Source organism: Urocampus carinirostris, chromosome 6 (assembly GCF_059441175.1).
Source record: "Urocampus carinirostris isolate Australia breed hairy pipefish chromosome 6, RoL_Ucar_1.0, whole genome shotgun sequence".
NCBI lineage: Eukaryota > Metazoa > Chordata > Actinopteri > Syngnathiformes > Syngnathidae > Urocampus > Urocampus carinirostris.
Window position 1 is genome coordinate 11831189 of NC_142354.1, and position 14114 is coordinate 11845302.

The 14114-nt window shown below is 40.4% G+C and overlaps 1 protein-coding gene across 2 annotated transcripts in view; it reads right to left on the reverse strand.

Moving 5' to 3' along the window:
* Window positions 1–14114, reverse strand: part of quob (quattro b) — a 46557-nt gene that overhangs the window by 15095 nt on the left and 17348 nt on the right. For both annotated transcript variants that reach the window (XM_088337887.1, XM_088337888.1), the window contains exons 3-8: window positions 12158–13568; window positions 7600–7785; window positions 5213–5333; window positions 2864–2957; window positions 1847–1933; window positions 1652–1768 (exon numbers count right to left, since the gene is read on the reverse strand). In XM_088337887.1, the coding sequence (XP_088194013.1) occupies window positions 1652–1768; window positions 1847–1933; window positions 2864–2957; window positions 5213–5333; window positions 7600–7785; window positions 12158–13568 (2016 nt within the window). The remainder of the gene's footprint in view (window positions 1–1651; window positions 1769–1846; window positions 1934–2863; window positions 2958–5212; window positions 5334–7599; window positions 7786–12157; window positions 13569–14114) is intronic.

Below are 14114 nucleotides of genomic sequence, written 5' to 3' on the forward strand. Positions count from 1 at the left end.
CCTTATTTTAGAATAATGAATTTAATGCCTTTTAAGACTTTTCAAGAATGCGCTGGAACTCTATATAGGACCCTGTACTGGATCCGCATCACCTTTTGGCACCTGTTTCGTATCTCTTGGCACCTGTACCTTATCTGTGCCATGTCCTGACCCCTGTATACTTGATCTTCTGCCACCACCAGGCCCTGTACCGGGTCTGTACTGACACATGTACCAGCTCTGCGATGCCACAAGAACCCTATATTAGATTTGTGTCGCCTCCAGGCCCCTGTACCGGATCCACACCATCCCCAATTCCCTATATAAGATTTGCACCACCTCCAGGCCTCTGTATTACTGGTACTGTCTCATCATTTAGAATTGTCTGCATCCATTGGCTCCCTTTTCTTGTATGTTTTGTCAAGGTGTTGCTTGTTTGTCCCATTAGTCCTTCTGTTTTCAGTTCCTGTTTTTTTTTTTTCAATTGTGGTTTAGGTCGTTGTCACTGTTGAATTATATCAGGTTTGTTTCTTCCTTGGAAACTTTGCTAGTTGTTTTTGAGACAAGCAGATTTGATCACATTACCCTAATTTCGGCTGACCTGCACTTGTTCCCTGTCAGTTTAAGATTCTGTTTGTTATACAAAATTAAGCATGAACTTGCCCCTCTCATATCTTTCCGATTTAATATCCGCCTACGTTCCACCTTTGCTCGGGAAACGCTGGTCCAAGAGCCCAAAAGAATTCCGTAGGTTAGAGAGCATTCTCCATTTGGGCACCCGGCGCTGTGGACTGAGACTTGATCTGCAACCTCATTAGAAATGTGTTTGAATTTAGTCTTAAAACACTATTATTCTATAGCTTATGAATGATGTTGATCTCAGGTAGCTCTCAAACAGACACTCTAATAATACCTACAGTATAATTAATGGTGATGATGTCTGTGTATTGTCTGTTGATGCCCTTGCAACATCCATTGCAGCCTGGTCAGCCTGGAAGGGGGATCACCCCATGTGCGGACCCTTCTGAAGGTTTCCTCATTTCCCCATACTGAGGTTTTTGAGTTTTTCCTTGCCCTCATGTAGGTTTTAGATCAGGGGATTGTGTCAAAATAGTCTGACTCCTTGTGATTAAGGGTGTCATAAATAAACATGACTTGACTTTAGGTTTTTGAGTTTTTCCTTGCCCTGATGTAGGTTTTAGATCAAGGGAAGGTGTCATAATAGTCTGTAGTTTGCAATAATATAGGATCTGTGCAGCCTTTTTGAGACTCTTTGTGATTAAGGGCTATACAAATAAACATGACTTGACTTGGTACTTTGTACCTGGGTTTTGTTGTTTCACACCATGCCTTTTGGCCTTCCTTGTTTCCGGTTTTCCCACATATTGGACCCAAGCCAGATACTGACAAGAATCCAAATTTAGACCATCTACTGTCACTGGTGTGCTAATTTTAGAACAGAATTTTAGTGCAGTCCCAAAGGGTATTCATGGTGTCTGCTGGCTCCAGGTTGGTGACAGATTATTTTGATTCTTGAAATTGTTCCTTGTTAGGGTCACAAGAATACCTTTTAAGTTTAAAGAGATTACACATGTATGTTCTTCGAAGACACAGCATGTTACAAGGAAGAGAATTTCTAATGCATGTTTCTCTGTTTCAAATTTGGTGTTACCTGATGAAACTGCAGCCAATCGGAGTGACTGTAGGTGAAGGTTCCTCCCAGCTCAGGGGTCAGCTGGGAAGCGTCGGCAGTCTTGTAAAGGGCCTTCATATATGTCACCAAGTCCATCTTAGGAGCAGAAAGCGCATTTTGCAAACATGCACATGGCTGGCATGCTCCTTTGTACACTGCAACTGACTTTCTTACCTGAAGACCGGGCTGCTTTTCTGGCCGGGGACATGTATCTTTGTCCATTAGCATTGTTATACTGTGGACGGCATGGAGTGCTTGCTCCTGTTGTAAACACGAAACTCTAGTGAGTTTGGTGTACAGTTTTAGTCTGTATAGTACTAAAGATGATCAGTATTCTTTAAATGACATATGCTTCCTTAAACTCATCCCCCTTTATTGGTAAATTTGTCTCAAGTGAGAGTAGTGACCACTATTGTAAGTTTTGTAAAATATCTACCGTATTTAAAAATGTTTTTGCGCATACACAAAAAAACCCAAAAACAAATAAAGAGTAAAATATAGTTTAACAAAAATATTCAGATATAATAACAAATACAACCAGTTCAGGGTGTCCCCTGCCCACTGACGAGGATAGCTGGGATGGGCTCCAGCACCCTCGCGACCCTACCGAGGATAGGCGCAGATAATGGATGGATAATAACAAATATTTTGTAGTCCTGCAGAAAATATTGTTCATTTTTTTAATTTTTTCCTATTTTATTGAAGTAAAAGAGAAAACAAAAATTAAGAAAGTGGCAAGGAATCTAAAAATTAAATTATGGAAAAAAACTGTAAATTACAGTATAGTGTATATTTTTTATGAATGTTTTATCTATGTTTTAAAAGAAAATGTAATACTAATAATAACCCCCCCCAAAAAAAAATCTTTACTTGACTCAAACATTAAGATAAATATAGTAAAATATAAAAATATGTGAAAAATATCTTATATACCTAAAATAATATTGTTTTTCTTTCATTTTTTAGTCAGTGATTGCATCTTAGCAGTGTGATTAGTCCAGTAAGAAAATGGGGCGGGGGGGGATGGGGAAATCCCAGCAGAATTGCCTGCTCAAACTAATCCAGTTCTACAGATCTTGTAATTTCTCAATTGTTTAAAATTATAGGGATCCTACATGTTGGGCAATGAAATAAACCTCTACCAGAAGACTAAAGCTACAATAGCATAATGTATTACGCTCATTTGTCAACCTGTGCCATTAACAGAGCTTTGTAGAGGTGAGATGGCGGCGCTCCCTTCCTGGCATCCACCACTAAAGTCATCCCCAGTTCTCGAACTTCTTTCCTGAGAAAACAATGAGTCACAACCCGTCACATTCAGGCCCATTCGAACACGTCCTCTCCATCACTTTTTATCTTTTATCACTTCATTGGGACGCAGACATCCTCACGTGTTCAGGCTTGAGTTGTAAGGCCTACGTGGGGGCATGTGTGCTAATTCTGGCAAAGGGGAGCGCATACCAGACAGTTGGCAACCAGCCTGACTGCAGAACGTACATTTTGCTTTGACATTGGAGATGGCTGATATCGCATCTGTTCAATCGGTAGTTCAAATTCAAAGACTGTGCAATGTTAGTAGAGAGGGAGTAAGTGATCAAAAAAATACACAAAAAGTCTATTTGCACCTGGCTGTTAGCTCAGTCTTCCCCCTCTGATTTTGCTACATATTGTTTCTTTCTTTACTAAATACTCTCTATAAGTAGGGCGTTTAAGGGGTCCTAAAAAGTGGAATGATACATATTTTCTCAATTAATTATGTTTTAACAATGCCCATGCGAGTTTAAAAAGCCTTTATACTTTATTTTTAATTGCACGTGTAGACTTTTATCTTACTTTTATCAGAGCTGTTCGGGGCGAAACATATTGGGTTCAAGAAAAAGGAGCCTGGGGTGTGCTGAGATAGACGACATGCTCGTCTCTGCAGATTTTTTCGGAAAATATCTAGCATTGTTATGGAGCATAACAATTGTGAATGTGAGAAAAGGCCTAACGCCGCCAACCCAAACCCCAAAAAGGAGGAAAAAAAGAGTGTATCCGAGCTTGTCTAAGATTGCATGTCCATCGAGAGCAGGCTGCTTAAGGCTGCAATCATGACTTTAGGCCAGGAGATGGCATCAGAGAGTAACATATTTTTAAATCCGCACCCCACCTTCAAATTTTGACGGGACTTTTAGCCATGCAACTATGAATATGCACATGATTTTTATAAAATATTAATATATTGTTTATTTTTAATTTATTTGTTATCCTTTTGCACACTTTTGTATCTCTTAATTCATTTCACTTGCACTGAAAGGAGAAGCTTTCCAGTTTTGTTATACTATTGAATCATGACAGTAAAGAGCATTCATTCATTCATTCATTCATATAGACAAGAATTTAGGGAATATATGCAGAAATGTATAATGTAAGATGTATAATGTTTTGAATTGTTTTATTTTCCCGCTCGTTATTAAAAAAAGTATAGTTTTTTTTTGTTTAAAAGAATCTGCACTTGTTAAATGTAACTTATTTATCCTAATTTTTGTTTATAGTTTTTCATATATTATTATTATTTTTTTTAAGTTTTACCGTGACTCTTTGTCATGTGGGGCTGTAAGAATGTATGTAATATATACAGAAACACATTATATGTATTATTTCATATATTTTTTTACAATCCCAATTTTTTCCAAACAAGAATATTTTTTGAGGTTTTAATTCAAAGGGAATCATTCTGCATTCGGCCAAAAAATTCGCTTTAAAAATACATTAAAATAAATCAATCAAAATAAAGAAAATATTTACTGCCAATGGCTGAAAATGTTGCCATATCTAATGATTATTCCTTTTTTTGTTCAAATAAAAATACCTAATACAATTAAAGAACAAAAGAAAAACATAAATAGATTGTGCTGAATTATCTTAAAACAATATCATGTTTGAACTTATTAATTTCAATCTAAGGTTATACAATATAATAGTTTTGCTATACTACATTTTTGATTGAATTGATTTCACATTTATTGTTTTAATGTATATTAACACAGGGGGGTAGAACTAGATGAGTTGTTGTACTTCTCGCCCTTTACAGAAGTAAACACTACTTTCACTCCATTTACAAATAAGTATTTTATATTTCCCTTTTTAAATCTTGTGTTTTATTTTTTTTTATATGTTGACATTTTCAGTACCGTCAATCTCTAAAAAAGGCTTTAATCTGCAGTATATTAAATCATTAATTTTTACTGCCCTCTTGTGGCCGTAATGGTTATAACCTTTAAAAAAACAAAATAATACCGACGTTTGTTTCCTCAGAAATCTACTTGAGGTAAATTCGGGAAATAAAATAAATATCAACTGAGATTCTTGATAGTTTTTTGTCCCCTGGATTGAATCGTAATAACAATGGAGGGGTCGCTCGTGGGATATCGACTTTAATAGAAACGGTTGCAAAGATTGTTTTATCATTTCACAAACACCGCAATACTAAAGGTCAGTTGTGTAGTATTAGTATTTCACTCAATATTTGACACCATTATATGATTGTGTGTGCAGCACCTGGGTATGGAGTGGAGATAAAGCAGCAACTCGCAGAGATTCTGAGCTGATAGAAGAGGAGAGGTCCAATCCTTGTCGCCGTGAATCTCCACCACTGCACGACCGGTCTTGTCACGGCTGCCTGGAAGTGAGCAAATTCAAATATGATTCATGTCGAGGGTGCATACATTCCCACGGTAGCCAGGGTAACTTTAACCTATACAGTGGCTTGCGAAACTATTTGGTCCCCTTGAACTTTGTGACCTTTTGCCACATTTCAGACTTCAAAAATGTGTAATTGAGTCTCTGTATAAATGCACTGGCATTGTGATAGTCTCAGAGGTCTGTTAAAAACGCAGAGAACATCATGAAGAACGAGGAACACACCAGTTAGGTCCGAGATACTGATGTGGAGAAGTTTAAAACTGAATTTGGATACAAAAAGATTTCCCAAGCTTTAAACATCCCAAGAAGCACCGTGCAAGCAATAATATTTAAATAGAATGAATATCAGACCACGGAAATCTACCAAGATCGGGCCACCCCCCTAAACTTTCAGCTCACACAAGGAGAAAACTGATCAGAGATGCAGTTAAGAGGCCCATGATCACTCTGGATGAACTGCAGAGTTCTACAGCCAAGGTGGGAGGATTTGTCCATAGGACAACAATTAGTCGCATACTGCACAAATCCGGCCTTTATGGAAGTGTGGAAGGAAGGAAGCCATTTCTTAAAAAAATATCCATAAAAGGTGTCATTTGAAGTTTGCCATAAGCCACCTGGGAGACACACCAAACATGTGGAAGAAGGTGCTCTGGTCAGATGAAACCAAAATCGAACTTTTTGGTAACGATGGAAGACGTCATGTATGGCGTAGAAGCAGCACAGCTCATCACCCTCAACATACCATGCCCACAGTCGAACATGGTGGTGGCAGCATCATGGTTTGGGCCTGCTTTTCTTCAGCAGGGACAGGGAAGATGGTTAAAATTGATGGGAAGATTGGTTTAGCCAAATACAGGACCATTCTGGAAGAAAGCAAAAAGCTCCTGCAAATGTTCTATGAGACTGTTGTGGCAAGCGCCCTCTTCTGTGCGGCAGCGTGTTGGGGAGGCAGCGCCAAGAAGAAGGATGCCTCTCGTCTTAATAAACTGGTGAGGAAAGCGCGCTCTGTTGTGGGCACAGAGATGGACAGCCTGACAACTATAGCTGAGATACGGGCACCGAATAAGCTGCGGTCAATCATGGACAATTCATCACTACTACTACACAGCATCATCTCCAAACGGAAGAGCACCTTCAGTGACAGACTGCTGTCACAGTCATCTTCCACGGACAGACTGAGGAGATAATTTCTTCCTCATGCCATGAGGCTCTTTAAATCCATCCGGGGGAGTAAAAGCCCACATTAAACCATACCCACACATTTGCATATTAACCTATTTTCATTACAGTGTGTATTTCATGTAGCACTATTTAAATACTCTATATCAACGCATTACATTGGGTATTTATGTATGTATGTATATTCCTTATTATTGTTTTATTTTCAACACAAGGATACTGCTGGAAGTGTGTATTTCCCTACGGGGATGAATAAAGTATCCATCTATCTATCTATTATACATTCTGAAATATGATTTTCAATGTTTGGCAGCATGCTGTTAAAAATATATATATTTATGTATATATTACTGTAGCTATCGGCGTCGCTATCGGTCACCAGTAGCAGAATTTGATCAGTTATTGGTAGGAAAAAACAGCTATTATGCATCCCACAGGGTTCATACGGGTGCTTGAAATCCTTGAATTTTGATGTTTATGTTTTCAAGGAATGAAAAGTGCTTGCATTTTGAATGAAGTGCTCGAAATTATTGCCATGTTTCTCAACAAGTGATGCTTTGCTATTGCATTTCTTCTTCCTTTGTGATTAACGGCAGCTGGTATTAGTTTGTCTGGCATTGTCCTATGAAGCGTCAACGCCCCCTACAGGTTGCGTCCATGAGGACAGGTATTTGCTACACCTAAACAGGCCACTATGAAATGTTTATATTTGCAAAGACTTTGTACCAATTAAGGACATATATTTTGGGTCATGCAAAATAATGAAGGTACCGTTTCCTAGTGTTAAATATTAATGGAAAGAACCTCCTGCAACTGAAAATCTAAGATACATACAGTATTTTACTCATCACCTTTATGGGAAGAGATATGTCTCAAAACTATTTACACATTCAAATCCACAAATATATTTAGGATTTACTCAAGATCTGGATTTCTTCTTTTAATGGTTTGAAAGTCTTTAACGAGTGCTTGTATTTTGGCCATGAAAACTGTACAAACCCTGTTCTCTCCTACATACTGTACGAGAAGCTATTCAATTGTAATTACTTATTTTGTCAAAGTACCTGGTAGACAAATGACAGCCAGTTCAAGCAAAGCGCTGACGCTTCGGAAAGAAGACCTGAGGCTTTGAGGAGACAAAGTCACCATTGAGTGGTCAGTCGGGACATGGGAGACGGTTTTGTCTTCTGTTTTGGAGTTGTGGAGTCTTGGGTGTGGTCCGTCCCAAGCGGAAGGGGTTTCACTTCCACCTGTATATCAACACAAATATGTTGTTTTAAGTCGCAGTTTCACGACCGTACATCAATCCTTCGGGGAAGTTTCCATTCCGGGTCACTTGAGGTTGTAAAGGAACTAAAAGATCCGATTGGCTTTTCAGGCAGTCTTAAGACAATTGTGAATGGAGCTTATATTTGATGCTGTTAAACGTTGGTTTAAAAGGGTGTACCCCCTTGTAAAATATTTCAACAGCCAAGTACTCCTAATCAGGGGTTCGCAACCAGCAGCTCTGGAGCTGCATGTCGCTCTTTGGCGCTCTCTAGTGGCTTCTTGGAACTTTTTCAAAAATGTTTGATTATGGAAAAATATATGGGTTCTGTAGGGCAAACTGGACACACACATTCTTAAAATTTTCAATAAATTAAGATAGATACAATATGTGTTTCCTTCCTGAAAATGCTTATAAAAAGGCTTTTAATTTTTTGCAGCTCCAGACATTTTCTTGTTTTGTTTTTGGGGTCCAACATGGCTCTTTCCACATTGACCAACAGGAAATAAGATATATATGTCACGACCAGAACAAAGGGTAAACCCAATCGCGTAACGTTTCTTACAAGTTTATTGAGATAAAGAGGAGGGACGCGGGAAGAAAGCCGCTAACAGAATCGGAACGCATTCCAAATGCGGAAGTGGATCTTCCGGAGCGGGGGATAGTGTCGAGGACGGAAAAAAACAGGTCGATAGCCGGGACGGGAGAGCAAAACGTGGTCGGGGTCAAAAAACGGGTCGTAGCCAGAGACAAACGGGGAAATCAGGAACGGACGGGTGGGAAACGGGTGCAAAAAGCGTGACTGACGGGAGTCAGGGTCAAAGTGCTTGTCTTGTAGAAACAGAGGTTCGCTGTCGGGCTGACCACAAGCGAGTGAAAGGACAGAGCTTAAGTAGGACAGGTAACCAACCAGGAAGCCAGCAGCGGCTGGTGCCAAACGAGCGGGCACAGGTGAAATTAATCAGTCATCATCACAATATATATATAGACAGATTTTTTTAAGTTATTATTGAAAACATTTTACGAATAATTATTTTTTTAATGTGATTAACAATTATTGAGCTGATTTATTGAACTATTTTGTATGGTGGTGTTCCTTTAGCTTTTAAGATAGGAGAAAATACAGAAAGAACTAGAGAAGGAAAACGGAAAAAAAAGTATACAATAATCATCTTTTCAACTGACATGCTGCTGTTGAGATTAGATGGTACCATGTCCGCACTTTCAATGTTTACATTGGGTTATTTATGGGTTTGGGGTTTTTATGGATATTTATTCTGGATATTCTGAAAATTTTCCATTATCTCCAAGTTATAGGATGAATGGATGCTCCACACTAAATGCCGTTGGTCTTTTCGACAATGACAATAAAGATTCTGAATTCAAATGTTCTTGTTCAGTTGGCAGATTATGTTGCTTATTTATTTTTATATTTTCATTTATTTTTAAGTAAAATACAGAAAATATAGATTTAGGAAGGAAAACATACCTACAACGTGCCATATCGAATAATTTTGTTAATTTTGAATGTTATTTTTCAGAAAAAATATACCAATTGTGGAATAAAAGAATAAAATACAATTTTTATTTGGTCATAGTTTAATTCCGTTATAAAGAAAAAAATATTTGTATTCAAAAATCAATTGCTTTCCGAATATCAATATGTTAATATTAATTTTCATGTAATAATGACATAATTTAATAACACTTTTAAAAGGATTTTAATATTAATAAAACATTCTAAGGGAATGATAATCCTCGTAAAGTGGACGTTTTAAAATCTGTTTCATTTTAAATCCTCATTCTCCATCTCTTTCCTCCTTTGCATCCACCTGCTACTCCACTCGACCAGCCCATGTCACGTCACACCAAATTCAAGTTTGTTATTTTAAAGTTTTTATTTGGGCAACGAGGAGTTTGGAACACATTAGCTAATAACCATAACCTCGAGTGGTCTACTGTATATTTCATTGTCTGGCTGGGTTAAATGGCCTAACGGGATGTAGTTTGCCGACCCCTGCTTTGGAGTGTATTTATGTACCCCGATAGGTCCACAACTTCTTTACGGTTTTACTGTTTAGCACTACCACTGCTGTCCATCTGTCCATGCTTTTAGCCTTTGACCTCATTCGGCTTGTGGGCAAGCTGGAACCTCAAAAATGATACAGACCGACACTCACATGACCAGTTGCGGTTCTTCCATTAACCTCACATGCATGCTTTTGGAATGTGGGAGGAAATCTGGCATATCCGGAGCAAATCCACTAAAAGCCCAAGGGGAGAGTCCGCAAACCCCTAACGGTAAGACATCTACCGCCGCAAGCAATAACAACAATCGGAACTCTTTGAAAGTCCAATTCAACTCAATGTGACACCTGCACTGCTGTGTGTACAGTTTTAAACATCTGCACGGGCTCGCTGAAGGTAAATACCGTCACGGTCCAGCTCCAAAACCAGCCTTTGATATCAAGAATCTTAATTGGGCTCTCCTTTGGGCCAAACAAGGCCATGTGTGTGCTTTCTGCCTTTGCTACCTTAATAACCCACGACATGCTCTATCTCCGGTCAAGATCTGGCCAAGCATCTCGTCAAAGCTCAAGGGACATGGAAGGGTTCTTTAGGCGTGCCGGGGCGTCTGCCTGCACTGTAAATTGCAGAACATCCAAACAGCAGAACCTCCCCGTTTTAAATTGCTATTTCCCGTCATCACCCATAGCAAATGAATACGGGAACAAAACAATACAGTTTTGGATCACTGACTCGCAAAGTCTTTACAAAGTTCACAAAATTCTGAACCGAACAAAGAGAGATAAAGGTGTTGTTGTGGGTGATTCAGCCAATAGCAAATCAGCATTTTCATGATGCTGTGACGCATACCAATAGCAAAACAGCATTTCAGGCAGGCATCTTAAAGATTTAACTACATACGCACGAACACCGCAGAGTGTGATTTTTGTTTTTTACGTTTTCAGGCATACTGTCAGGACCAGAATGGAGACAGGATCCACTCACGTAACGTTTTTCACAGTTTTATTGGAAAGAAGGGAAAGGAGTGCACACACGATCCGGAGATCGCTCGTCGCGGGGAGTAGGTTGCTCAGACACGGAAGTGGGACTTCCGTGGCGAGCGATGGAGGTGTCGGGACCGGAAAAAAGTCGAAAGCCAGGAGAGGAGATTAGACGTGTTTGAGATCAAAAACGGATCGTTATTCGGGGCGGGAGAACAGACGTGGTCGAGATTAAAACAGGTTGTAATTTGGGACGGGAGAGCAGACGTAGTCGAGATCAAACAGATCGTAGCGGGAGAAAAAGAGGAGCAAAAACACAGGACAGGCGAAAAAGGGCTTGCCGTGTACAAACGGATATTCGCAGACGGACCGAAAAAAGGGGACTGACAGGACAGAGTTTAAATACTGACAGGGAGCCAATCTGTCAAGAAGCTGCCACACTAGCAGGGCCAATTGGGCGCCATGGCAACCGTGACAGATGGGCGGGGCCAATTGGGTGCCATGGCAACCGTGACACATACAAAATAACTCTTTGTTTATTTCATACAAACATAATGGCTCCGCCGCTGCTGTGCTTGGCGTTGCCAGGCATTCTACTTGTGCAAAGTTGTTGGAGCCATGGTTTGTTGAAAAAGTTCCAGGGAGCCACTAGGGAGTGCCAAAGAGCAGTATGACAGCATGCAGCTCCAGCCACTTATAGACGAAAGGAGATGTTTATACATTTTGTTGGGATTTATTGGGGATGACTTGTCACAAAACCTTGCTAAAGACACACCCAGAAGTCTAAAGTATTACTGTGTAAATTTTCATGAAAATCAGTTCAGCTGTATCGGAGCCTAGAAGCTACATACGAACACACACGCACGCATATCTGAATTCATAAAATGGAGTAGATCTTGACTAGATAGTGTGGGAAATGCCTTAATTAGGGGTTTAAAAACATCTTATTCCACACTGTAAAGTTAAAACGTCTCAGTGCAAGGACGCTGTATTTCAGGGGTATATTTTAGTAAAACCAAAATGTGTACTGATAACATTAATAGATTTCCCCTTTTTCTGGAATACCCAAATTTATTTCCCCAATAGATGGCACACTGTTTGACACAGAAATACACTGAACATGTGTAAAAACCAATAAAAATTGACAAGAAAAGCTTCTCTTTTAATTTTTGGGGCACGCAAATATAGTTTGATGTCAAAGATATTGGTGGGAAATTTTGTCATAGAGCGGTTAAACAACTTATTCCACACTGTAAATTGAAAACGGCATAAAAATAACACCAAATCTACCAGGGACGATATCATACTACTGAACGGAAAATCTGAAACGGAAAGAATTTCAGTTACCTTTTTTGTAGAACTTCATTCGTTCCAGTTTTGGGGCCACCTCCCGTGGCACGTTGGCTCCTGTGCACTGCATCACGCTGCTAACGGTCTCTGGGCAAATATCACTATGGCTCCTGTTATTGAGTTTGTAGAAAAGCGGACTCCCCTTAGGAGTGTCCGAAACTGTTGACAGAGACCTCACTTTGGATTTTTGCTTGCCGGATGACTTAACAATGTCTACTATCTGCTGAGATTTCTTGTCTGGGTCATCGCGTATTTCTAGAAGTTTCCCGGGTTGTTCGGCGTGCTCATACTGGGAAAGATGTTTGTTTTTAATTTTATGATTTAAGACCGGGGTTGCTGTTGAAATGAAGGGGGATTCCCTTAGAATGTCCTTTGGTTGAGGGCTGGTAGGGGACTTTTCTTGGCAGAAGTCGTTGCCTGACTGGGATGTGTTGTAGTGGTTGCAAAGCTGTCCAAGCGTGTTGCTTTTCTCTGAGTCTTCATTAAGGTCAAGTTCGTCCACCACCCCAAGGTTGGTGCTACATTTTTCGGAGGGAACAGGGTTTTTCAGTGCTGCTAGGTAAGACTCCCTAAACCTGCATTTAAGCTCTTCCTCTGAGATGTCCTCTGCAAACTGAAGGGTTTTTCCGCAGAAAATACTGCCCCCTGGTGGCGCTGATGGTGCAGGTCTGATCGGTTTGATCAAAACAGGATTTGGGTTTAAAAGACCCACTTCTTTGGTGTGGAACTCTTTCCCTTTTGCAAGATCTACCAAGTCTACGTAATCACCTTCAATTTCCAGGTGGCTGTCCCATGTGTTCGGGGACACCCAACCCACAGGTTTGATGAGGGGTTTGGAATAGGATTTTGGGATTCTTTGATAGTGTTCCAATCGGAGGAGTTTTGATGTGGAGTCGACAGGTCTTAGCGATGCGGACATCCTATCTTTTAATGGAAGAACCCGTGCCTCCAGTGGGAGAGTGGATGCACCGTAAGTGCATGGAACCGACGTGAGAACCGGCTCAGGAAGAGCTACCTGATGAGTGGTCGTAACCTTAGGCTTGTCCAAAAACTCCGGGATGGCAACCTCTGCCCACGGTAACTTGATGACTCCTTGGTCAGTGCAGAGCAAACAGCGAGACAAAGGAGTCCCCTGGCGTCCATCGTTGACTTCCTGCAGCCATTCCGAGGTGAAAAGGCACGAGTACGAGGTCTCTGGTATGGGTGTCTCCTCCACTTCCCGACATCCGGCTTCTAGAAGGCTTTTGAGGACGATGCGAGCCGCCTGGTTGCCGAAAGGTTCCACCTGGAGATAAAAGTCTCCAGGTCGCAGCAGCAAGGGGTTGACGGGTGCTAACTGGACCACTGTTTTGTCGTGGAGGCAGAGGGGCCAGCCCTCGCAGCGGAAAACTACATCTGAGTATCCAGCCTGGAAAATGAAAGCAAACTTAGGACTAAGAGCATCATTTGCTTTACAAACATGGACATTTAGAGTAACGTCTTGGATTAGCATACTAAAATATACAGCAGACCCAGTGGGATACCAGCCTTATAAAGGTAAGATCAGGCCTGAATAAATATAGTCGGACTGGCCTGCAGGTAATAAATTCAAACACGCCTAGGCCCGACCAATTAACTTGATTTGAGGGACCAAGCCCGAAGCGAACCCGGGTTTTCATATTTTGTTTCTGAGAACTCGGGAGGTTGGCCAACTCCTCCAAAGCCCAGCAACGCCAGGTCATAATGTTTGTATGAAATAAACAATAAATTAATTTTTATGCCAAAAAAAGAGGAACAATGGCGTGTGGACAATTAAGAAAAAGAAAAAAAGTTTGCAAAAGAGAAGTCCGGCCCAGCCTGAACCCGAACATAATGATTGACCTTTTTGGCTTACTATTGTTTTAACGTGTTTTATCTGGGCTACAAAGGGTTTGCGACACAATATCTAATTACCATAGGCTTGTATCCACGGCTA